Source organism: Anas acuta, chromosome 2 (genome assembly GCF_963932015.1).
Source record: "Anas acuta chromosome 2, bAnaAcu1.1, whole genome shotgun sequence".
Taxonomy (NCBI): domain Eukaryota; kingdom Metazoa; phylum Chordata; class Aves; order Anseriformes; family Anatidae; genus Anas; species Anas acuta.
In genome coordinates this window covers 69,999,765-70,027,752 of record NC_088980.1, presented here as the reverse complement: position 1 = coordinate 70,027,752, position 27,988 = coordinate 69,999,765, and the positions used below count along the sequence as shown (strand labels likewise).

The 27,988-nt window shown below is 38.2% G+C and overlaps 1 protein-coding gene across 1 annotated transcript in view; it reads right to left on the bottom strand.

Annotated features, from left to right (window-relative positions):
- LYRM4 (LYR motif containing 4) overlaps positions 1-27,988 on the bottom strand; it is a 91,046-nt gene that overhangs the window by 62,061 nt on the left and 997 nt on the right. The window contains exon 2 of the mRNA XM_068670810.1: positions 3,979-4,099. Within this exon, the coding sequence (XP_068526911.1) occupies positions 3,979-4,099 (121 nt within the window). The remainder of the gene's footprint in view (positions 1-3,978; positions 4,100-27,988) is intronic.

Sequence of the window (27,988 nt, the reverse complement as noted above, 5' to 3'; positions counted from 1 at the left end):
CCGTGTGACAATGCATTTCTCAGTGCCCTTCTTGAAAGGGAAGATGCTATAAATTGTGCTGTTTACCCAGTGAACACACACAGACAGACACAAAATCTTCAGAAACTGTGTCGAGAAAAGAATCAGAATCGTTCCTTTCTTTAGCCATCCTATTTTTAAATCAAAACCATTAACAAGCAGAGGAGGACTAAGTTGAAGATGAATGTTCCTCTATGCTTTTCAGCTTTATAAAGCTACTTTTATAACATTCAAACAAATTGTACAGTGACTGACATGAACAAAATGACAGTAATCTGTCACCATTTCACATTTCCCACTAGGCTGATTCAAATACTTATTTATGAACCTTACACTTCAATGGTCACTTTGATGACTAAACCATAAATTAGAATGTAAAGTGAATATAAATTTGATTTTAGAGTAACAATAAATTGTCAGTGAAGTGGGATGTTATTTAATTTCTATTGACACACCATGAAAAAGTCAGCAACACCAAGATGTGCTACATCATAATAAACCCCAAACTTAGCAAAAAATAGACACTAGAACTCATGTTTGTTTCCATGCTTCTGCCTTTAAAAATAAAAACACTTAATATTACGCTGGTTAGTTTTAAATATAAGCTCTTAATAATGTCAGATGACTTCATTACTTGTGTTTTCAATTAAACAAAGAGCAAGAATGATTTTTTTCCCTACAGAGCATGATAAAATTTGACTGCAAACACATTAATATAAATTTAGACTCTAAGGTTTATTATAGTTCTAAGGAAAAGCTTACTTTTAAGATAGAGGGCTGTTATTTTTCCAGTATTTACCTCTTTCTTTACAACTGAACTGGAGATGACACTGACACCGAATAGAAATTCTGCAAAGAACAGTTCTCCATTTACTAGAAAAACTTTTCTAGGAGGTAGTGGTGGGTGAGGGAATGACTCAGCAAAAATAAATCCATGTTACCAAAGCATCGGGAAGTCTTCCAGGAACTCATGTCTCAAAACAATATCTTGGCAAACTCATTTTCTTTTATCAGATCTTTTTTCGTTAAATGTTCCACTGCCTACTGTATCATTACTTTGAATCCCACAAATACATGCATAATCAAAGCATGCCTTTCCAAAACTGCATGCAGCATGATTATGCTTTGAATTTGGAAAACTTCTTTAAGTGTGACACATATGAAATAAATCCATGAAAATTGCACTTTTTTAGCAGTGTTACAACAGGGAAGTGGTGTCAGAATCTCTTTAATATTCCTTACTTTTCGAGTTTGATTTCCTAAAAACTTACACTGAATGATACTGAAATGTGATCCAATTTAAAACCTACTTCAGCAGATGTATTTTGCATGTGGGAGAAACCTCTTAATTGTTGAGAGTTAAAGCAACAACAATCAAAACCTTGTGGCTTTAGCAGTAACAGGTTATTCTGCATTATCCTGGTTATATCCTAGTGACAAAGACACCCTTCAAAGAACAAACACAGAGAAAGACAGGCACTTAATTCTGTTTGCTTTACAAAAGTTTGTAAGATATTTAACGTGTGTGCAATATGTTTGTACCAAACTCTAGAGTTTTGAATGTGTGTAAAAGGAGATTATCATATTCAGAAAAGTGGAACTTGAATAAAAGGAAACTAGAATCCTACAAGTCCTTTCTGTTTCTGAATATCTTCCTGGTTGAAAAATAAATGCCTACTTATAAAACATTTTAAAGCAAGAATTATGTATGACATTATTGAATGGAATGTGGCTTTCCATGACTTCTCCCAATCTTAAATCGAAAAGATTTATTTATAAAATTGACCATTACTATAAAGTAGCAAAATGAAAAAGAAAAAAATAGCAGCAGATTAAAATTGTTCAACTGATAATGAAACAAAAGATTCAAGACATGATGCACATCATAGAGGGGAAAGCGTCCTCCCATCAAGACTCTTGTTTTAGAGAATTGGTATCTTTTTTCAGTGTCTACAATAACAAGGTAATCTCTGTATTCACAGGACTCATTGAGAAGAGATAAGTTTCATTTTAAAATCTGTCCTGGACCTATTATGGGTTAGATGAATTAAAAGAATCATGTTTTCTCAAAAAAAAAAAAAAAATTAAAGCTTTTATTTTAGGAAGACTTATTCAGCAAACTGACCTTTTGAGAGTCAAATGCTACCTGTATGAAGCTGGGGTATCCCAAACACTAACGTAATATCAATCAGGGTCATCATTTCAGCATCCCAGTTAGGTATCAATATTTCCTACCTATTTCAAGTGCTTTGATACCTTGATACTGAATTCTTTTCAGAAAGAAGAAGCGCTTCTTATTAAAAAAGGTTGCACCAAGTAAGTCCTACTTAAATTTATTTATGGTTTAAAATACCTTAGTACCACTTCAGTCATCTATTTCACAGCAAAATAGTTATTATGATAGCCTCATTAATGCTTTTCTGAGTTATCAAAGATATGTTTACATTTTTACTCACATCCATCACAGGTCAATTTTCTGACATGATGACTGTTTCTATATTACAATACAGAACAGATTTTTTTGTAGTATTTTATTTTACCAAAAAATTGTTACTTTTTTTGATGCAGATTTCTGCAAGTGGCAGAATTGGACCCCATTCATTCTTGTCTTCCACCACCTTTCTTCTTCATTATTTTCTCCAGTCTCTAATACTTCTCTGCATAACAGACCTGCATAAATTGCCTCTCCAAGAAAGACTTCAATAACAAGAGCTGAAAAATGCTACTTATCACATACAGGTATGAGAAAAGAGAAACAAACAAACAGAAAAAAAAACCTTGGCATTTAAATACACTTGCACTGAGTTAATCCAATCATAATTGCTTCCCTGAGAAACATTTTTTAAATACAAGATTAGTAACTGTTTGCGTTTAAAAAAAAAAAGATAACAAAGCTATGGGAGCACAAAACAACACCTGGTCCTGAAAAAAAGAAATTCTAAAGAAATAATTTAATTTACACCATAATTTTAATACTTTCTTGTTGAATCAGAGGGCCCAGCTTCTTGTTGAAGTAAGAACCTAGCTAAGTGACCTGCTGGTTGTAAAAAGCACCATGTTAAAACAGCCATTGGAGGACCAGGTGCTTAAAGAATATTCATTTGGTATTTAACAGAAATACTACTGAGCTCTGACCAGTATCAGTAAGTGCAGACTTGGCATGGAGACACAGCTGAGACATTACAAGTGTCCATAGAGAGTTCAGGACTAGAAGCTTTCTTTGTTTAAATTTCCAATGGTCACTGCAGATAGAGTGTTTTTACAAGAAGTAAAAAAAACATCTAAAGTTTCATGAAGTGTAGTTTGTATTTAAATATAGTACCCACTAGAAGGAACAGAGATGCTACAAATGCTACTGAGCCCACATCAGAGAGATCACATCAGTGACTCAACTTTTTCTGAAGAAAAACTTATCACCCTGCTTGGACACACATTTAGCCAGCATTTCATTAATTTACTGTAGGATTTTCTTGTTCTGCTATCGTTCTAGAAATGTATCTGCAGCTGGAGAAATACAACCTCAGAAGACAAGACTATTTGCAGTGGTTGTCACTGCCGCTTTTCCAAAACTATGATGGAAGGAAGAAGGAACAGGGAAAGGAAATCTAATATACATGAGGTAGCGCAAACAACTTCAAGGGAAAATGAGGGCAGTGCAGAGAAACAGAGTGAAGAGACAGACAGAGGTAGTAAAATAAACAACAGAAATGGTAACAGAAGATCATATGAACTTTTGATAGCAAGGCCTTTTCAGGCTGCTAAAACGAGCATCCCTAAATCCCCTGTTAAAACCATGATGGATAAATGAATGTTTCCCATCTTCTCAAACTGAGACATATAAAAACTACTGTTCATCCAGAGATATTTTGAGCAAGGATTTAATTTTTCCATCTGTAATGGCATAAGCCAGTAGACTGATGAATATGCAACTCTTGGCTAAAATAAGAAAAACAAACATACCTGCCGATGAATAATCTCTAGGTTTGCTTTTGCTTTATTCACTAGTTCTTCTATTTTTTCAGAATCCGTTATATTCTTGTTTTCTCTGAAAGCATCTCTTATCCTTCTGATGGCATATGTTCTAAACATAAACAATAAAAAGACAGGTTCATAAATGTGCCACAGTTTATGACATTTCAATATTCTTTAAAACATATATATATATATTTTAAATACATCTACGCACACTTCACTTGCCTAGTTTTTTTTCTCTCTCTTTTTTTTTTTTTAATGTATATATTTATTTTTATTCAGGGTCTTGTCTTGCCTGAGTTGAAACACTGACCAGATTTTTTTAAATTAAAAAAGTCATTTTACTTAAAGTTGTAGGAAAACTTCATACTTCACGTATCAGTCAAGTCTTGTTATTACTGTAAACATTACTGCTCTGCTTGTTATTACTGTAAACATACTGTTGGATTCCCAGTCTGGATACTATAAAGCTCAAGAACATAAAAACAAAACAAAACAAAACAAAAAAAACACAACCAGCTCCCAAAGGACTGTATGTCAGCGTGACTATTTTTATTCCCAGTATCCTAGAGGTCACTGGTCTCAATGCTAACAATAAACACATTATACATACGAACGAGTTCCGACTTTCCACTGGAAGACTAATGGACCAGCCACACCAAAAATGGCTCTTCCTGTCACCCATTTCTTCTGACAAAGCATATTGCACCTTTCAGTCCAACACCTCATCCATTTCCCCACTCATAAGCAGTAATAAGTAGGATCTCTGTAGTCATCTCTGAAACTCTCCCCTTTCTTTCAAAGCCAATAAGAACCTTTATGCAGTCTGCAATGCATTGCTTAATAAAAAACAGGGCCCATTTCAATATTAAAATGCAATTTTCAGACTGAGCAGGACATGCTTTTATTACACACTTGTTAGGAGGATGGAAGGAGAAATGGCAGTACGCTGACCCTGCTCAGCTATCCTGATAACGTTCTACTTCCCTATCACATCGGTACCAGTTTTACTGCAGAAGGTAAAACCCCACATGTGGCTCTGGAAGGAAAGGCTGCTGCAACCACCACAAATGGTATATAGTGTTTCAACAGCTGTTCCCAATCTTTCATGAAAGTGAAACACAAGACACAAAATTGTCTGAAACGGGATCATGAACCCACCCAACTATGCTGAAAAGCGAAAATACTGGTACAGGGGACAGGGGAGGGGAGAGGAAGACTATGCAGGACCCCCAGCCAGCGTCACTCCACGCCATTAGATGGTGCTATCCAGCTCCTAATGCCGGATCCACCAGCCAAGAGGCCTTGTTTTCTCTTTGAGCTCATAAATAATACATTTCAATCACAGGAATCGGGATGGTTATGGAGTCCCACCCTGCTGCCACACACCAGCAGATGGTGCGCGCTTTTAATTAGGGCCTGTTCACCTATAATGTGACACTGGGGTGTGCGAGTGAGCGAGCGTGTGTTTGTATGTGTGAAGTTAATAGAATGTATTAAATATGGAAGCTCATTCTCGTCTGCAGCTGGTGTCCTAGCAAGATTTGAAGGGGAAGCTGCCTTCTCCTAGAAAAAAAATAATATATATATATAAAAAAAAATCAAAACCCCCACAAACCCAAATAATTAAGATAGACTGTAATTTTGTTGCTTGATAATTAATGAATTTCAAATCATCGCCTATATATATGTAGGACTAAACTGTGCAGAAACATGTTTTCTGCAACAAAGGAAGGGTTGCCAAAAGATACACAGTCCTAACATTTTTTTTTTTTTATCTTAATGAAAAACAACAACAACAAAACAACAATAAAATGGTAAGCATCCATTATTGGGTACAAGTCTTCCAAAATGCAATACAAATAAGTACACTACCTAAAAAAAAAAAAAGAAAAAAAAAGGGGGGGGGGGGCTAAAGCAAATTCTTGTTCAGTATAACACCTACAGACTGTTTTTTCTGTTCTGTACATATGGTGCATTAATTGTTTCATTTTCTCCTTCCTCCTCTTGTTACACCCAACAGTTACTCAGAAAGAAAAGATATGTGCTTAAAAACTGGTTAACTGGTTTGATGATTTCTGTCTATTGTCAGAAAGTATGTTGCAGTTTTTTCATCTTATAGTTTCTTTAAAACTTTATAAATATTAATACCCAAATGAAGCTATTTTACACAGGCTTAAAAGCATAACCTTAATTCTACAGCTAAATCATTGTATCTCCAGTATATTCTAAACACGCTTCAAAGAATAGCTCTGTATCGTGGCACTACACTAAGGTTACACTGAGATTCAGATTACTGCTTAAGGAAGAGCTGAACTCAGAGCTCAAACGTGATACTATACTTGGCTGTAAAGCATCCTTTCCTCTCCACTGAAGGGTGCCAGGAGAACAGCTCCAGCTTTCCAACACTCAAAAGTCTTTGAACATTATGTAACAAGTCAAGATATAAACAAATTTACTTTGTTCATTTAACAAAACAACAACAAAACTACAAAAACTAAACAAATAAACCACACAACTTTTTATAGGCTCAAATTGGGAGTAATCTCAGCTCCACATCTTAACACTCTCTACACTCCAAGAGCTGAGTGAGCACCAAAATCTAGCGCTAACATATGGCTGCAAGCCCATGAACGACAGAGCTCTTTTGAAATAGAGCAGCATGTGTAGCAACATGCTGTAAGGACACACATGGTATGAAAAGAACCTGTTCATTTAGACACACGATCTGTTTTTGATAGAAGAACCACTCCGAAGATCTTCTGGGTGATGAAGAGAGACCGATCAGCTGACCAACTGCCCTTATGTTGGGTATTTTCAGTTCAATAAGCATAAACACCAAAAATCAATTGTGTACCATTTGAAGGTGCAGCTCGAAATGTCAGTGGTAGAGAACACATGGCTATCCTCGCAAATCCTTACAGAATCAACCCTAAAGTTTAGGTCTCTGAAGACAGAGAAAGACAAAAAGTGCATTGGCAAGTGGAGTGGTTGCTGCTACTCCCAGATGGGCATTTACCCGAACTGACACAAAGGAACCAAGGGCGTACTGCAGTGCAACCAGTTTCACTTGATGTGAGAAAACAAGAGATGCTGCGGTTCTGCCACCCTCCCCGGCAGGCAGAAACTCTCCTTCTGCCACGTCCTCACTCCGGCCAGCCTGGTACCTGACCCCGTGGTGAGCCAGTCCAGCTTGGTGCACTGACAGAAATCCTATCTACAGAGGGAGAAACGCTTGTTTGTCTTTTTTTTCCCCCACACCAGTGAGTTCAGTTGGCTCTGTACAGGACTGGACAAGATCTGAGGAGGAGGAAACGAAGCAGTACTGATTTAGATGGGTGCAGCGTGTGACAGATGCCACTCCAAGAGAAGCTGAGCAAGGCGGGTAAGTTAAGTTTGTATCTCTGGGAAAGTTCTGAAAAAATGCAAGAGTTCTCATTAAGAAACATCATTACAAATGAAATTTGTAATGCATTTCACAATCTACTATTTTTCTCACCATTCTTTGGAATGTGATACGCTTTTTGTGATTCATGGGCATCCATTACACAATTAACTCCCAATTAAATCAGAAGTATGTAATCAATGGGCAACAGATTCAGTGCAATGGCTTCAGACCAAAGCTGCTGCAGGTGGATACAAGGTAACAGATGTTCTTAAGTACAAAATAAAAGGAGTGGTTGGGGCTTAATGCAAGAGCAAGGCCAAATCATTAAGACAAACTCAAAGGGAATGGGGACTAGCTGCTCGTGTTAAGAGACAACAATGGCCCCAAATAACAGTAAAAACCACAGAGTTATGGTTAAAAAAGTATTTTTCCTAATACTCAGTCATTTAGCTCTACCTTCCAAGAGTTCATCTTTCTCTTTCCCTGAAGGACAATCGAAAGCCTAACATGAGTCCTCATAAAAATGACGCCTGCAAGAAGAGAATGAAATCACAACATAGGTACTTCAGAAAATAATTGCTGCTTGGGGATATATTTTTATTTCAAAAATGTTTGCTTATCTGATGTCTGACTAGAAAATAAAATAAAAAATTAAATATGTCAGTCTCCTTTTCAAGTGTTCACTCTTGCATCTTTGCACTCTGCTAAAGTGGAGTGTAAGAAAAAAAAAAAAAAGCTGAAATACTGTGCAGGCATACTTGCTTCGTACTATGAAGCATTATATCTTCAAAATAAACCCGGCCATATACTGTTTGTCTCAGCAGCACTTCGCATTTACCAGTATCACAACATGCTAAAGGTTTAAGTTATCTTTCAAGGACAGCTTTACAAACACGTTGACACTTCTTCTTTGTGACTGTGAACAAATACAATCTATTAATGGCTCACATCGCAGTTACAGGCAACGTACAGTTAAACATAATGGCTTTACAAATTGTTCATCATTGAGCATTTATGCAAATACAGAAGGGGAAGATTGTGACACACAACCTGTGCACACAAGACAGACATTGCAGGGGAAGCATCTGTTGGGTTAGAACATTCAAGACTTTAAAAAAAGATATAAGCTAATAAGGAAAAATGCATTTTCATTTAAGTTGTATTTAATCAATTAAGGTGAGAGATCAATACTTAATCTCTGGGAAGCCCACTGTAGTTAATAATTCTAAAATAAAGTATATGATGCTTTTACTTGAGTATGCAATGTGCAGCAGTGAGATACTGATATACAATATAAAAATATACCAAGTGAGGGACCCTTCTTGTAAAAGGTAGTTATTTCCTTTTCTAACTATATTTTCTTACTACCTCTCCTTCCAATCGTGGAACATCTATTAATTTAAGGCAACAATAACATCTATTCTCAGAACTTCCCATTGTTACTAACAAAACATGCACCAAAATTGATTGGCCTAACTGAATTTTCAGAATTACATGTAATTTAAAAATTGAAAGATTTTAGAATTAAAAAAATGCAGAAAATTAGTACCTTAAACTTTTATTACTATTAGTGAGGATGTCTCCATTACAGCATTAGTTCCGAGGGAAGGATTATTTCCATACAGATATGGAAATATGTATGTATAATGTATCTATCTGCATTTTCTGTAAAGGTCTCATTAAAAGTCACCAATAACGGTCATGCAAAAGCCGCATGCAATTACCTCTTAATAACAAAAAAATAAACATTTGATGACAGAAGAGTGAGAGGCAAGACAACTCAACTTGGACCAATAAAGACAATAAATTCTTCCCTAAGCCTTTATATTCCATAAAGAAGTAGTTGTGACTTGTCTAATTAAATGCAGGAACAAGAGCACGGTGTGGATGCAATGCTTTTAATCAGCAAGGTGTTCCTCAAACTCCATTGCTGACTTTTTTTCAGCACTGCCACCTCAGGTGGCACAGTAAGAAAAACACCTGCCTGTTCTGTCAAATAAAAGCAAAGCTTGGAATCAGGTCTTGCTTGGGGGAAGCAAATGGGCAGTAGCTGGAGAGTAGGATTGGACGACAGGAAAATAAACAGAAAAAAAATCCTTTGGTTAAAGTGCTATAAAACTTAGTACCAAAAAAAAATAAAAATCTTTCTAGCATAGACTGTTGATTAATCTGATATTATTTAATTTAATCTTTGAATTGATCAGAAATTGTGATTTGTTTCCTAGACAAAGTTTTCCCCAAAAATGTAGAATGAAACCTGCAAGCTGTTACTTGGTTTCTCTGCTCATATACAAAATATGAGTTGCAATCAAATTGCCAAGAAATATGACAAGAAAAGAACAGCACTAGCTACACTTTATGAGAGAAGATTACCCAAAAAGAAGAGGAAGGGCATAAAAATAAGGAAACTATGCCCTTCTGCCATAGGGGGAATGGTATAGTGAATCATTATAGGGAATAATAATAGAAAAGCTACTATTTACTCTTTCTCCCTACTACAAAATTAAGTTCAGCATTTCAGCAACCTATTTTTCAAAGGTTGAGGTATTGAACAGACATAGATGACAAGGCATTTGCTGATGAACATTAGAAAATACATTTGAGACCTGGTGACTGTGACTGAGTATATATGACATCCTATATAATCAGATATAAAGATTTGCTAACAACTTCCTTCTAAAGCAGACCTTGTTAGTTTGTGTCCCATATCTCAGATCTCGTTCCAATAAAAACTCCAACCTTTTCAGTGCAAGCTGCCCTTGATGAGAAAGACAAAAAACTTGCAATATACATGTCTATTTCAAAAGTTTCATTTTCTTTAATTAATCTAAAAACTGAAAGTGCCTCCACATTTTTACATATAGACTTGCAGCTCTTTTTGGGAAAAAGCATTTATTTCTTCCAACTATCCTTGCAGAAGTTAGTGCTTGTAATCATTTCAGCAATGACAACACGGATTACTGCCCAGTTGGCAGGACCACAGAGTCATTCAGGTCAGACAGGACCTAGGGAGGACTCTAGTCCTGCATCAGGCTGAAAGCAGGGTCAGTAATGGGATCGGGCCAGGTCACTCAGTGCTTTGCCCAGTCAGGTCTTGAAAACCAGAAGGGCAACTGGACCACCTCTATGGGCAACCTGCATGCTTGCTTCAATGTCCTTGTGTAGAAAAGCTTTTCCTTCAGCCAGTTTGGAAACGTGGCTCCCTCAGCCTCTCCTCACTGGGGCCTCTGCTTCTGCTCCCAAATATCTTGGTGTCTTCTGCTGAATTTACTTTAGGTTATCGATATCTTTCCTGGGCGTGGCAAGACTGGATGCAGTATTCCAGATGTGGTCTTACAAGCACTGAGTAGAGGGGAATGACCACCTCCCTCCATTTGCTGGCTGTGCAACTGCTTGATACAGCCCCGGGTGGCCTTGGCCTTCCTTGCTTCATGGCTTCCACTGCTGACTCACGCCCAGTTTGCTGGGGTCCTCAGCCCCTTTTCAGCAGCCTGTCCCAGCATGTTCTGTTGCTTTGCTGCTCCTTCCCAGGTAAAGGACATCGCACTTGTCCTCACTGGGTTTCATGAAGTTGCTCTTGGCCTATTCCTTCAGCCTTCCTCGGTTACCCCGGATGGCAGTCCTACTTGACTGCATTAACTGGTTTCCCAATTTAGCATCATCTGCAAGCTGTACGAGAATGCACTGTTACTTCCTCTGGGTGTAAAGATGTGAAACAGGATGAATCCCAGGGCTGATCCCTGATTCAACATATTTACTACCAGCCTCCTGCAGAGCACGTACCATTAACTACCACCCTATAAGCCCCAGCACTCAACAAGTCTTAAAATAGTGTGGTTGTCCACCTATCCAGACCCTAATATCCTAGCTTATACACAAGAATATTGTGGGAGACAGCGTTGAAAAGCCTTCCTAAAGTAGAGATAAATGATATCCGCTGCTCTCCCCTTGTTCTCAAATTCAGGTATTTTATCATAGGAGACAATAGAGTTGGTCGGGTGTGGTTTACCCTTAGTGCTCAAACATCTTCATGTCCCCAGAATACTACCAGTGCTGTTCACAGAAAACTATGGCTATTCCTGCAGTTCTTTGAAACATACATTTTTGTTGCCATACTTCTAAAAATAAAAACAGTTTTTGGGTTAATTCTAAATGTAAAGAATTTCTGCAGAAGGGAGTGCTTTTCATAAGGTCAGGGTTAAAAGATAAAGGAAAGATGCCCAAATGAAAGAGTTCTTTTAATCTTAAATGGAGTTGTAAGTGCAGTGTTATATTACAGAAGAGGTTAAAAAAGGGGGGTTACCAGTGAAGGACCCCATCGAACAAGTTGTTCAGTTAACGAGGCACCAGGCAAGGATGTGCTGCAGGAACCAGGAACAGAATTTGCCACAGATGAAAAGTGTCCTGATGGCCTCAAATGACAAACAGCTCTCTGCTACGCTTTCACCGCCCAAGACCCTGGCAACTGCTCACCAGGACACCAGGGTAGCTTTGCAGTTCAATTACCAGGCGGGGAAAGCCTTGAAACCACAAGTTCAAATCCTGACAAGACGAATTTCTCTCTTCTTCCTGTTGAGGCAGATGTATACCATTCCATTTGTTGTGCTACTATTTCTGAACAGCTCTTAATAAAGGACTAGCCTGCTGTGAATCACCATTACAAATTCCATTATATTTTCCCAGAAATACTGGAGTTTTAGTTCAGTGCTGTCACCAAAATTTCTCTCTTCACCACCGGCCAGGGATTGCCTTTCATTCTATGAAGAGAAGTCGTTCAGTCTCTGACACAGGTACCCTGAAGACAGCCAGCCATACTGCAGGTCTTGGCAACACAAACTGTTCATTTAGAAACCAACTGGGTGCTGAGCAGCCTTGCTGGCTAGAAGCATTTCCCACTTGTCAGTACAAAGCAAATTGCCTTTGATGAAGTAGTAGTGCTTTTTTTTTTTTCTCTCTTTTTTTTTTTTCTTCCCCTATTAAGAAGCAAGGCATAAAGCCCTGGTATATTCCACCTTCTTGGACTGCAGCGGGTTTGGCCTGGATTGAGACTTTGGCCAGTCAGCGTCTCATCCAGCCTGGCCTAGAGCACTTCTAGGGATGGGGCATACACAGCTTCTCTAGGCAACCTGTGCTAGCGCCTCACTGCCCTCAGAGTGAAGAATTTCTTCCTTATACCTAATCTAAATCTATCCTCTTTAAGTTCATTGCCCCTTGTCCTATCATTATCTACCCAAGTGAAGAGTCCTTCTCCATCCTTTCCATAACCCCACTTTAAGTATTAAAAGGCTGCAATGAGGTCTCCCCAGAGACCTCTCTTCTTCAGGCTGAACAGCCCCAGCTCTCTCAGCCTTTCTTCACAAGAGAGGTGCTTCAGCTTTCCAATCATCTTCACGGACCTCCTCTGGGCTTGCTTTTAACAAACTGTGTAGTGGGTTTACGTGTCAAGGTTTTGGTAGCAGGGGGCCATAGGGGTGGCTTCTGTGAGAAGAATCCAGAAGCTGCCCCATGTTAGGTAAGGGCCCCGCTACTGACCAGAGCCAAGCCAATAAGTGATGTTGTTTGCACCTCTGTGAGAGCATATTTAAGACAGGCAAAAAAACCCACCACCGCACTACACAGCAGTTGGGAGAGTGCGTGGAGTCAGAAACAGCCTTGCAGGTGCCAAGATCAGTGAAGAGGGAGGGGGACAGGTGCTCCAGGCTCTGGAGCAGAAGTCCCCTGCAGCCTGTGGTGAGGACCATGGTGAAGCAGGATGTCCCCCTGCAGCCCATGGAGTACCACGGTGGAGCAGATCTCCACTCTGCAGCTATGGAGGAGACCACGGTGGAGCAGGTGGACCCGCACCAACGGAGGTTGCGGCCTGTGGAAGACCCCTGCCGGAGCAGATCCCAGGCCAGACTTGTAGCCTGTGGAGAGGAGATCATGCAGGAGCAGGTGACCTGGCAGGAGCTGCTGCTCGTGGGGGACCCAGGTTGGAGCAGTTTTCTCCTGAGGGATGGACCCCGTGGTACGGACCCATATCTGGAGCAGTTCTGGAAGAGCTGCTGGCGTGGGCTTCCCACAGGCAGATCAGTTCACCAAGGATTGCAGCCCGTGGGAGGGACCCCACAGCACAGGGGACAAGAGTGACTGAGAAGGAGCAGCAGAGAAGAAGTGCTGTAGACTGACCATAACCCCCATTCCCCCATTTTCCTGCACTGCTCAGGGGGAGGAGGTGGAGGAGGGTGGGTAGGGAGAAGGCATTTTTTGTTTCTTTCTTTTGTTTCTCACTTCTCTAGCTTGTTAGTAATAGGCAATAAATCTTGCTATCTCCCTACTCCGAATCTGTTTTGCCTGTTATGATAATTATTGAGAGATCTCCTCATCCTTATCTCAAACCTTGAGCCCCTTTGTCATAGCTTTCTCCCCCTTTCCCTCTGAGGAGGGGGAGTGAGAGAGCGGTTGTGGTGGAGCTTGGCTGCCCACCCAAGTAAAACCACCACACAACTCTATGCTCTTCTTGTGCTGGGGGCCCCAGATCTGGATGCTGCACTCCAAGTGAGACCTCATGAGGGCAAAGCAGAGGGGGACAATCCACTCCCTCCACCTGCTGACCACCCCTCTGGTAATGCAGCCAGCTTCCTGGGCTGCAAGCGTGCAGTGATGGCTCGCGTTGAGATTTTTGTCCACCAGAACCCCCAACTTCCTCTCTGCAGGGCTGCTCTCAATGTGTAATTCTCCTCATGTCTGGGATTGCCCTGACCCAGGTGCAGCACCTTGCACATGGATGTGCTGAACCTCACCTAGGCCCACTTTTCTAGCTTGCCCAGGTTCCTTTGGATGGCGTGCCTTCGTTCTCTTGTATTGACTGCAACACTCAGCTTGGTGTCACCTGCAAACTTGTTGAGGGTGCACTCAATCCCATCATCTATGTCATTGATGAAGATATTGAATCACATTGAAATTAGACACAATTCAGTGATCTTATAACAAAGGAAACAGTATACCACAAATACCCTTTATTAAACAATCCGCATGAAGTAACAGACACCCTTTTCTGTCTGCTTACAAATAACAGACTAAAAATTACAGGATTTAGAAGATTACCATTATTATCCAAACTTTATCCTCTCATCCACCTCTATCACCTCTACAGCTGATCCAAAAATCTTTGTTTCTTAAATCTCAGTCAACAGTGACAACCATCCCCCACTGGACCTCCCATCACCATATGGCTCAGTGACCTTCCCTCATTTATAGCAAAGCGTTGCATGTTTAGCTTAACAAATTTGCAACATCACTTTTGACAATAATGATGGATATTTGAAATTACAATGTAATACTAAGCAGCATAGAAAATTCTAATATATGCAAAGCTCATTAGTCATATCTAAGACCTAAAAAAATTAATCAATTTGGAATGCATAATAAAATCACTGTCCCACTTTTTGCCTACAGAGTACTGAATATTATTTTTAGACATTTGGAATGTGAATATAGTGCCTTTGAACAATACAAAAATGTTTTAGGTAGCTGAGACAAACTACTGTGATTATGTTATCAGAGGTTCAAAAAAAATCAAATGCAGACTGTTTTATACACCATGAATGCTACCTAAGGCACAGCAAGACAAGAACTGGATTTTATCTTTCTGTATTTTCTTCTGTTTAATTAGTTACAGGCTATGGAAGTCTCCACAAGTCTCACAGATGGTAACACTAGCAGAAAGGAAGGGAGGGCTGAAAACCCTAACCTCTGCCAGTAGCAGAATACTAACCCAGAAGTGGAATGGGTACCAACTCTGGGTGGTATTTCATGCCCACAAGAAATCATGTGTAGCTTCTTACACGATAATAGAGCAGAAGGAACCACAGTTGAACAGAAGCAAGATTTGAAGGGAAAAGAAAATTCTGGTTGCTAAAGCTGAGCAACTAGCTCACTCGCAGGCCATGTCAGATACACAGATTTGAGTTTCTGAGACAGGCACATAAATTAGCTAGCATCTCTGTGCTTTCTGCACTGTGTGGCTCTCCACTGCTTGTACCTCTAAGATGCTACTGCCAAAAACAGACGCTGAAAAAGCCAGACCCCCCTGCAGGCTGGTTATGCGACAGCTATGCTCAGAGGTACTGGCCTTCGCCGCAAAATGGCATAATGATGGTCAGCTAAAACATACCTGAAACCTTTCAGTGAACAAACATCCATCTTCTCAGGGCATATATATATATAAAAATAGAAGATCACATACATCTTTCTGGAGTCCAGAGGTAACATGAATCAAACTAATAGTAAATCTAAGTGAAACTATACTCTTATACTATAAACTATAGCTCTTGGAAAGCTACTGCACACCAAAGAATAAGAAGACTACACCCATTTTCCTGTTATTTTTTCTATGATTACTCTAAAACACAAGGTAAGATTGCAGATCTGCCAGTTACGAAGATGAGGATGGCCGTGGCTCCCAGCCAAAATGTTTCTTCTGGACTAAGTATGGCCTCCACCTCCAAAATTGTGGTGCACTGGCTCACACTCACAAAACTGTCGATGCCAGCATAGAGCAATACTTTGATCTGACCAGACAATAAAAATATAACCTAGTATCAGACAGAAAAATGAGATGAAATTTAAAACTTTAGATATGCCAGTTCAGTGAACAGAAGTCATTCAGTTAACTTGCTGGCATATCTTCTGTGCACTGAAGCAGTTTCATCTTACCACCATAACAGAAAGAGAGACTAGAGATGTCCAGAAAGAAGAGAAACATGTACACATTATTGTCTTTTAATATAGTCAAGCCCAACTACATGAAGTCCAGATGTTACAATTTAAAGGTGAAGATAAAGCCTAGGGAAAGGCCAGTATTTTTTTTTTTTTTTTTAAGAGTTTTCCACTCAACTTGTTAATATTCTCTTTTAGAGGCTTATACTATGAACTGGGAAAAAAAATCAGCTTGTTATATTGAATAAGTTCAGACTAATACATCCATATATCATTAAACACTCTGCATTTCAAGCCAATATTGTGTTACAAAAAAAAAAAAAAAAAAAAAGCCAGATAGCACTTACTAGCTAAGTAAAAGTCACAAGAAAATACAGATTCAGTCATATGAGCGATGGTAGCACTTTTTCGTCCTTTATTTACAAGTAAGAAGCAGCCACACAGCAAACAAAGACTCCTTTCAGTCCCATAGGCACACGGCTGTAAGGAGAAATTCCTCTCAGATAACAATTACTCTAAAAGTGGAATTAACCTCGGGCTTAAAACTCAGTAATTCATGAGTACTGGCTAAGGCTACCACAAGAGATATTAAGAGAGGAAAAGATACATGATGAGTGGTCTATTTATCATAATAATGTTTTCAGTATAACATCTTACGAGTAGGGCAGATTACCTTTCCTCTGACACACGACATGACCTTCCATTTCTTAGGGTAGCAGAAAGGTTTCCAATCTCAGAACAAATTATCCACAGAAGCTGCTGAAGCTCTGGGTCCCTAGTTAATGGCAGCAATAACTCGCACTGATAGAGAATTTCTCCTTCAAGGATTCCAACAAATTGTTGGAAAAAACAACAATCAAGCCTCAAAATCTATATAGGTTAGTATGTACAATTGCTAGTTCCCAGAATGACGAATTACAATATAGAATGCTTATATGCAAAAATGCAAAAATACTACCAGTAATACTACATTAAAAATTTAGTAAGAAATACACTCAGTAGCTCTGGAAATTGGGAAACCTATTTGGAGGTCTATTTCTGTGCTACACAAAATACATTTCTTCTTCCTGTTTTGTAAACAAAACACTTAAACATTTATTCCCATATTGTAAATTAAGTCAGAGAAAAAGCATTGCTAGTGAGACATCTAATTTTCTTCGGGTAGTGCTAAAATTATTTAAATCGATCAATGAACATTCATCCCTTCAAAACCAGTTTACACACCAAGATCATTCTTCTGAAAAACTATTCGCTGATTTATTGAACTAGAAAAATGTTGTGATATTTTAAATGAGTCTGAGATATTTCCTGGAACTTCATAACAGGTTAGTACCAAGGCACTTCCATCAGACATCCAAAACATAACACAAGCTGCCATACCTCCTAGAACCTTATAGCTTGAGTTCTCTTTTGAGAAAGAGCTCTCATTTGAGCTGTACTGACTTAAAAATGTTTTCCTAAAAAGGAAGCATTCTGATGTTGTTTAAATAAAAAAAGCATTGATTACAAATTGGATGGCACACGCTGATGTATGAAGAGATTGTTTCTCAGAGAATTCCATTGATGATTCAACCCAAAACTTATGAAGTGTGATGGTTTGTACCCAGCCCCTTCCACAGAGATCTGCTGTTCCTAACTGCAATTAACAGCGCAAATGAATGATAGCTTCTGAAACCTCTGCCACATTTCTCATGCTGCTCTTCCAACACGGTTTATAGAAGTGTTATAGCTGCACATTCACTGAACACGTAACTCTCGCCAGTGGCTATCCAGAAGCTGACTGATAAACTGATCACATCCTCCTCTCTTGCTCACTTAAGGGACAGAGCTCAAACCATCCTTTCTCTAACAATGTAATCTAAACCAATGTGAATGCATCAATTTTTTGAAGATGCTCTCCAGTATTTAACAACCAACACTATATACATGTATAATCCTTGTTAAGTATCTGCCAGTTATGTTGATAGTCTGCATAATTTATCCAATATAAAGGGTGATGGAACTATTAAGTAAAATTAAAATGGGTAAGCTTTAAATAGAAAATTAACCAGCCAAACAAATGTCTTTTTTTTTATTTATTTATTATTTTTTAGGTTGCATAAGATTTTTTTTTTTTTTTTTTTTTTTTTTTTTTAAAGGGAGATACACCAGTTACAATACCAAAAACCAGGCAGGGTCCTGAGGAGAAATCCCTACCTTGTGCATTACATCATGGGGTTATTCTCCCTGTAGTTTGTAGGCTCATCAGGATGTATTTTTCATTTCCCTTTTTCAGGTCTTTCCAGCAGAGTTTGTTTACCACTATTTGTATTTCCTAGTATTCACCCCTTCCACGTTTTCCAGTCCCTACAGAAGTTGTCTGTTAGTTTCAATCACCGTCTCTTTTGAGACTTTAGTCAGAAGACCTCAACCTACGATCTGGCTTCTTTCCCATAGACCAAAAGAAAAATGCAAGCTGCTACTCTCCCTCCCCTCCACCCCTCTTTACCCACATTGTCAACTTAAAACAGAAATGAATACTTTTTCTATTCCCACAGAAGAGACTAGCGTAACATGTAATTTATTTGTTTGACACATTGAAAACAGAGAAAATTGCTAAGTGAGGCACCTAGAGCTCTGATTTCTATACAGCGCTGAAAGCAAGCACATACTGACAGTGTATTAGTGTTCTTACTTAAAAAGTAATTTAACAGATTTAACTTAAATTAGTAGTCAGTTTAAATAGCCAGTTTGCCACCAGACTGCCACTAACAAATGGCTTGAGTACCACATCATTATATTTAAATAATCATGTATTATTTAAGTAATTAAAAAAAAAAGAACCCAACCAACAAGAACTTGAAAAATGGCAAAGATATTTCAACTCCTCCTTGCTAGAGCTCTTAAAGCTACAGAATTCATGTTATTGCATAGACAGCTGACCTTCACCATGCCCCCAGAGTTCATATCCAGTAAATTTATAACAGTGGGTGAGGTTATTGAACTAACAGGAGAGGTACTATTAGCCACTTGGCAAACCCATTCCCACGTAAGATATTCGCACAACGCTGGTTTGGAGGAAAAAGACAAGATCTGAGTGCAGAAAATAGACTAGACACCGCAGACCTAGACAATGGCGAGTATGTTATCAAAGCAGATTAATTGAAAGCAGTCACAACCTTTAGTATATAGACAAGTCACATCTAAAACAAGCAAACAAAAACAAAACAAAAAAGAAAAAGTAGACACATTCTAGAGACACAAATCTGCTGAAAACATTTTTGGCAAACTAACAGCTCAGCTCTGCATTGAAAAAAATAATTATAAAGATAGAGGCCTTGTAAAAGGAAAGTTCCCTGGGAAAGGCCTTCCATTTTCATAATCTGTATGAGTTTAAGATGGTTTATTAAAGCTCTCCCTCAACATGATCGAGGGCACCCAGCTCTGAAACTAAAAGCCTGTCAGTGTTCAAAAAGATATCTTACAATGTGATTACTAAGAGGAAGATTGGAAAAACAGCATTGCATCACTGTGTCGATAAGCAACAATATGTTTCCGTAGCATGTTTACAAATGAGCATCTATGATGTTTACTGTTTATTGAGTAAGACCAAATCTAGTGTACTGTTCATTATATATTTAAATGCACTGCTGAATTATGGCCTACAGTCAAGTAACACCCAGGCTCTTAAGAGACCTGTGTCCACATTTCTTCTTATGCAAATGATGAACAGATACTTACACCTGCCTATGACTGCAACTAAGCATTGTGATATTCTGGATGCTTGCTGGAGAAATAAATAGTATCAGTGAAGAAATACTACCAAGCAACAACACCATGTGTCCTGCAAGCAAATATTAATTAGAAGGAATCACATGCTGTGCATGAGAAAGATGGTGATAACTTTATGACAACCTCAGAAGACACAGTGAATTATTCTCACAGGAATTTAAGGCCCAAATAAACTCACAGATTGAAGCTGAATTGTATAGGCTTCAGTACCCCATTAGTGATTATTGGCAATATGTACTTTGGAAGTGATTACAGCTTCAGGGAAAGCTTTTTTTTTTTTTTTTTTTTTAAACGAAAGGTACTTTTCTCTGGCAGCTGAAATGAGATAATCTTACTTTTATATGAGCAAACAACCCAGAAACAGGTATTGAATGGATCTAAACCAGGACATGCCAGACAAGCAGACTCAGAAGGGGTGTCAAGACTTGGCAATGAAGTCTGTGGAGACTCTGACTGCTCTGACTGTTGTCACATTCAGAATCTGGCCAGACATTTTGAAACTCCAGATGATTTGATGTTCAGCTGCATTTATTTAAATACTGCTTTGGTGAAGTAGATACAAAAACATAGTTAGTTCTGCCAAATTATAAATCAACATTTTCTCAATTTAAGTTAAACATCTGTTCATCTAAATGCTACTGAGCTCAAGAAAGAAGAACACTGCAATTTGATGGAAATGAACTTGTTATAAGACTTAACACAACCATCTTGGTTCCTGGTTCCATCATTGTCTTCTGCAATGGCTTTATTTATTGCTGTAAATAGGATTTTTTGAAGAACAGTTACTGGTATGGAACAGAAGTGATTTCCTGACCTCTTGATACTAATACCCACATAAATGCACGTACACACACACAGAGAAGCTTTATTTACTCCGTGCGTAGGTTCTTTTTTGCTAGAAGAATTAAATGTGATTCAATCAATTACAACTAGTTAAAGAAAAGTTAGAAAAATATATCTAAGCAACAGCTTTTTCCAAGACTTTGTAACAAACATGATGTTAAAGAAAGTCAAGTCATAAGTACTAAAAGTCTCTGGCTGAATATCTGGTCTTGCTCGTCAGCACGTTCATAGCACAAGATCCACACATTTTCCAGAGGAATACTTAAGAGATTTTATTTAATACGCATTTTGTTATGGAATATGGAATCTGAACACAACTGAATGCTTTCACTGTTATCATATTGAATGCTCAGATTTAAGCTGCATCCTGAGAAAAACATTAGAATTCTATATAAAGAAGAGGTAAAGCGGAACAGAATAAAAAGGATAAAAATATATAAGGGAAAAAAAGCAGTTTTTCCCTAATGCCATAACTAGCCAGAAGAATATTGTCAGAATGATTTGTGACATCATCTTTCATCAGAAAGGACTATAACATCAAGAAGAGTCCCAAAAAATACTCTTCACTAAGGATGTCCTCATGGAGAGGTCTGCATAGAACAGTCACAAAGTGACTGGCCCAAATATTCAAACACGTTAAAAAAATAAGATTTTGATTTCTTTTCATGCCTGTCTTTCTGGGAAAAACAAACAACCGTGTACAATCTAGAGGTTGCACTTTTGTGGTTAGTAAAACCAGAAACCATGGGAAGAGCTTTATCAAAGATGTAGTTCAGACAGTTATGAGTTGCTATAGCAGTGGTTCTGATCACCTGCAGTGTCCTTTTTTTTTCTGCAAAATCACTCTGATTTTTTTTTATTCTATTTTTAATCCAGAACTCTGATCTAAAGAATACTTGAAATAATAGCTTGTGCCTTGTGTGTCTTGAATAAGTCTGAATGTTACAAGGCCAGCGACTTCTCATTGCGGGCAGCATAAGGAAGGATAGTCAGGAGCTCAATGTTAAAGCCTCATCCAAGAGCAAGAAAAGGAGGTGGTGAGCTAGGACAGTACTTCAGTACTTAAGAGCTATTACTACATTGCAAAGTGATTTCATTTACCAGAACTCATATGCACACATCTATTGGCATGAATCATTACCAGAGGCAGTAATTTTTCCATCACTCTCATTAGTTCCCAAATTCTACTGGTAATTAAATCTTACATAAAAAGAAAAATGTCTCTGTTCTACTGTGCTACATAAGGAATGTAAATAATGTCTTGGATAACAACTACATCAGATTTACTCAATTTGTGTGCCTTTACTAAAATAACAAAGTCCATTAATTTTTTGAGGAAGACTCCACTCATTTGTTTTCCAACTATAAAACTCCAAATTTTTAAGAGCTCTGGATGCCATTTATGTGGTCCAAACTCTTCCTTGCATGTTATTAGTATTTAAAACTCTCTTCTGGGGGAACAAAGTTACAATAAGATTACAATAAAATCACATCAGAATTGATCTGTAGCTCTCCTTTATTGTTTTGAAGAACATAATTTTACAGAGCCCAAGTGAACGTGTTTGGAAAGTGACAATTATCATACTCCTTTTAAATCCAGGAAAGCAACTCAAAATGAATGCAACCAACAATTCTGATGGAATGATTTACTACTGGGGAAGTTACTATCAACAATCAAAACATTTTGCAAAATTGTTTCCATTTGGTGTAAAATTCCACTTCAGAAAAGAATGGTACCTAATGGTTATGTTTTGACATTTTTGGAACAGAATGTTTTAGTTGTTTTTCCAAAATATTTTATATGTAGAATACTTAAGTTAAACGGAAATACTTAGTACTGTCAGACCCAAACTGACAATTTGAAATCATGTCTGCTTTTATGCCTCTAGAATTTCTTCCTAAGTGCTTGCATTTCCATGTTTTACTACGATTCAGAGTGTAATCTTCTTAGTCCTTTCCACAACTCCAATCCTTGCCACAACTCCAACCACCTTGCAATACTGACACCTCTAGTCAAAGATATATTGTTTCTGACAGAACAAGGCAGTATATGTAAGAGACCCTCAAATAACATTATTGCAAGAGATCTGCGCAGTAGCACTGAATTAATGTCCAAAATTTAACTACGCAGAGAAGAAGACAATATTAATAGGGCCAACCACAAATACATGTCAGGAACAAATTGTTTTTGTAGAACACTGTTTGTCCGTGATTTTGGGTCACAAAGCTGCCAAGCCAAAACAAGTATGGGGAACAGCATGTGCCAGAAACGCCCCTGCACCATGGGCTAAGAGATATCACAGCTGCTTGCAGCCCTGACTTTTTTTTCCCCAAAAATACTTTTTCAGGGATAGCCACATACTCATCACAAGGGAAACTAACTGAAAAAATCCTGAAGTTTATTATCACTTGGAACACAGCCAGCAATTACGCAGCCAAGGAAAAAAACAGATGCTGTAAGGCTGCATGTCAGTCATCTTACTCTTACAAAGAAGTCGGACAGCTCTTCTGGACAGAACTGACAGTTTTAATTTCTCTGGGTTTCTTATCGCAGTTACAGACTACCACTTAGGACAGTATACAGTATTTTCTACAGCATGGTATGTCTCTGTTTTGTTATGATTGTTTTGGATTTTTTTAATTTAAAAAACAAACATCAGCACCATTTAGTCTTTTTTCCCCTCCCCAATACACAGTGATGTGATACCCAGAGCTGACAATCTGCTGGCAGATCTCATCAATCACAAACATCATTAGGAGAAGCAGCAAGAAAAACGCGTATCCAGCTTGGGTAACTGTCACATGGAAAATCTTAACACAGTTGCTAAATTAGCTGAGAAAGAAAGGTGTGAAAGGACCAATGACCAGATTCCACATCTCAGAAGCAAAGCAAGACTCTCATTAAAGTGCCCGAATAAGGTATGTTGGGAGAGTAGGAAGAGAAAGAATACCATTTTGGAAAAGTGTCTATTTATTTATTATAATTCATACTAAATAAAATGTAAATATTGTCAAACAACTGCTGAGACAGAAGCCAAGCCAAAGCAGAGAGTTCTGGCAGGAAGAGCTTCCTCCGGTCCCATATACTCTTTCCAAAGGTCCCATATACTCAACTAAATTGCATCATGTAAGAAACTATCTAGATCCTATAAGGAAGAAGGAAATCAAGGAACAATTGTGATGTACTTATCGTATATTTATGCTCCAGCCAGCAAAAAGTCCATTTTATTCTAATTGACACAAGGTATTAAGGGGCTGGATGCAGTGCCTGTGCCCAGCTGGCAGCGGGAGTAGAAGAAAAGGTTGCATTAATTCTCTAGCAACTCAAACACCTCTTAACACTACAGGCACCAACACAACAAATTTGTAAGGAAACAAAAACCAAAAAACAGACAAACAAAAAAAAAAACACACCTGGAGGATAGATTAAAAACAAGGCAGAAAGATGTAATGGGATTTAATAAGACACAAAACAGCTTTTAATGACACTTCTTAAAAATTAAAGACCTGGAATTCCATCTGGGAGATGAGAAGATGAACATGATTAGAATTGTTCTGAATATCTTGTGTTAAATTTACGGTCAAGCAGTTCCCTATAGCAAAGTTTCACATCTTTCTCCACTGCCTAATATCTAAGAATCGTATCACACAGAGTATAGAAAAATTAAAACAGTAGTATATTGACATACTACTTTTATGTCCCAGTTCCTTACCTTAGCCCAACAAGTTGATCAGCACACTCAGTATCTGAGTAAGACTTTAACTTGGCTAGCAGTTAAAAAGAAGACTCAAAACAGAAAAGACAATAGTTAAACAGCAACAGAAACAACCAGAAATGGTGCGTCGGTAAACCAGACCCTTGTCCAATGACAGCCTTTTTTTTTTTTTTTTTTTTTTTTTTAAATCCGAAGTCCTGATCAATCTTTACGCAACAGCAGCTGGCACCCAAGATTGTACCTTCTTTCACTTTCCTGTTTGCAAAAAACAGATTAGTTAATGCATACACAGGAATGTTTGTCAGCTGAAATATTTTTCTAAATATAGATCAGTATACATACATATACATACATATGTATCTATAGATCTATCTATCTATAGATATCTATATGTATTTAGATATCTATCTATATATATAGATAGATATTTTTAACCTTAGGTCAGTAAGTTACCACCTCTACACATACAGTATATCTGGACATCCAGGCCAAATTTAGTGACAGTGAACATGAATAAGAGACTTTTTTCCTACCCACCTAGACTCACTGTCAATAATAAAAAGAGTAAGCACTTTGTTTATGGTAAATTGAGATATCAAACCTACTGCAAAAACACAGGAATCAAACATTTTTTGGAAGAACAGCTTTAATGCCAAATGACTAAAACCACCTTAAGAACAATGCTCTGCCCTACATAGTAGAAGCCCTGGATTTTCACTTCCAGAACTTTAATTCAAAATAAGAAGAAAAAAGCCATGGTTATTACAAGCAACTTCTGAGATTTTTAAAATTAAGATTTTTTTCCATTGATAAAATCCATTGTAAAAAATAACAAAAAAAATAATTTACTTTTAAAAACAAATCTATTCAATATTACTTCTGAAGTTATGGCCTTGTATTAAAAGCTCAGCTTACAATAGTCTATTTTTAAAGAAGGTAAAGTAGCACTTCGGTGTCAGATATGCTGTCAAAAATTTTAAAGTTAAACCACTGCAAACTTGAAGAGCAACCAGTCAAGTATCACTTGATGGAAAACAAAGTTTGTTGAAGTGCTAAGCACTTTCTAAAAAAGATTAAATCAAAATCCCATCACCAGCTATATCACTGAGAGCAGGAAAAACAACCGACACTGAGAAAAAAAAAAAGCATAACTTATTTTGCTTATTGATGTTCTTAGGGTGGCAGAGATTTGAAAAAAAATCAGATTTACTAGTTGCAAAACCTTGAAGGACACGGCTCAGATGGAATCGGGTGTATTTAATTCACTTGTTTCCAATGCAAATGCTGTTTTGACCTATTTCTTTCCTTGGTTCTTCTATATTCTGGGTAGTTTTATTAATCAGGTAATATTGCACATTCTAACAGAAAAATCAAATTCCATTAAAATGTGATTTATATGGACAAGAAAAAGACTGGAAAAAATACAATATCCACCAGTTAACAGAACAAAATGGACAACAAATATATGATAAACCATACAACACCTTAAACAAACAAATTATTTGCAAAAAGTTTCTGCAAACGGATTTGAAGCTTGTGACACAGCTCATGATTACAAGAAATTAAAAAGTGAGAAAGGAGACCAGCAGGAAGAGAGTAACATGATGTTTCTCAGAAGTTGGTACTCAGTATTGTTCATAGGCCAAGGAAGACTGAGGACCAGAAAATCGTAGTGTTCATTAGCTGGCATCTCTGGAGCTCGTCTAACCCAAACTCCTACTTGAAGTAGGTCTACCCCCAGCAAGGCCAGGTCAGCCATGGTGCACTTTTATTAAACCTGTTGCAAAAACTTTAAGAAATGGAAACATCAAAATCTCTCTGGGTGACCTGCTCCAGTCCTGCACTACCCTGCCACTCAATTCCAATGAGTTTTGACCACTGAGTGTCAGCCACATTATACAAACAAAAAAATTCAAAGTTCAGGTTATTCACATTGGCTATCAAATGTTTTATCAGTTTTTACAGGTTCATAAATCCTTTTGTTTTCCATACCAAAAAAAGATATAACTAAAGCTGCTATATAAATTGCAAATGCAATTCTATTTAGAAATTACAACCTTAATTGAATTTAATTAAGATTGTAATCTAACATGTTACAAACCATCAGGGGATGGTCAACCATGCAGAGAAAACAGTACACTCATTAAAAAACACCTTTTTTTGACTCAATTCTTAACATCTTCCACCTTCATGTATTGATTTTCCACCAGTACAAATCACACTTCCTTCTTCAGACCATCTGCATAGGTAATGGGGCAGAATGGCAGACAAGGAATTACTTACTGTCTACTAAATCCTCCCCTGCTGTTAAAACCTGGCCAGCACACCTGGGCTGTGGAACACTCCATAATGTTTAGTGCCGGACTCCAGAGACGATCCTGAGTGCTATTATTCTAAAGATGGTCAGTGGTGACCACAGCTACTTTTAAGATCTTAATGCTATTTTTCACATTTACAGCAGTAAAAGTTCTGTTGGGGTGCCAGTAGAAAATTTGGTATTAGAAGGTAACATCTAGAATAGAAAATTTACACAACAAAAATATTCAATTTTACATCACAATCTACGTGCACGCTTCAGAGAAAAAGCATAGGAAGCAAATAAGGAGCCAATAACCAGCAGATCATCCTCCAGATGTAGACTTATAAATACGCACTGTTTGCAACCATGCTCTGAAATTCTCCAGCTGAAGCCACGAATCAATAGGATTCATCTTCAGCATGTCCTACCTTGGTACAAGTCGGTTCTTTACAAAGTCACTAAGTTTACTCCAGGGTACGGCAATATCACGTTACAGCAGCCCCAAGGACACAGCAGAACTGCTTATCAGAAAAGAAGCTCACAGGCTGTCCGTTTGAGCTGTGGGCGCGGCATAAAAACCAAGGCAGAAGGGTTGTTGTGGTCCCAGCAGATCCCTAGGTGTAATAGCTGCCAATTGGTTCCCACTAGAAACTGCTGCTGAGTTTAGTGCTCACAAACACGTATGCACACCAAGACTTTATGCATTTGCCAATTTTATAGTATCTAAGGACAAGGCCACACAAAACTAAGCAAGATCTTTTCTTAAGAAAAGTGAAAGCTTACACTTGATGTAGCACCAAAAGATAGCAGATACCCAAGGTAAATGCATACCTTCTGATTTCAGTGCTGTAAAATCTGTTGTTAGTACAAAAACACTCACCGGTATGTTCGCTGTTGTGTGATAGGTGGCCTGGTCATTGAGCTGTAAGCTAAAATTGAGCCCCTCTCAAGTGCATATCTTATTTCTGGGGAACCTAGGTGGGGGTGTGGACTCTGGCTGTAGTTTACACAGAAGAGATGACAACAGCTTCTTACATCCCTTGCTTTCCATAAGAAAGGAGCAGGATAGAAGCAGCCCACATATGTTGTGAGGCTGGTGCCACCACTTGCTGCTGGCCTGCTTCCTCCCAGCACTGCAGGGCCAGCTTTCTCGCTGACGGCCCCCAGCACAAACACATTGCTGGAGGAAACACTGTGGCCCAGACAAGAAACTACAAACAACAGCTCACCAACCACACCTCTCGCAGCCTCAAGCCATCCCCAACACATATGATCCTTTTG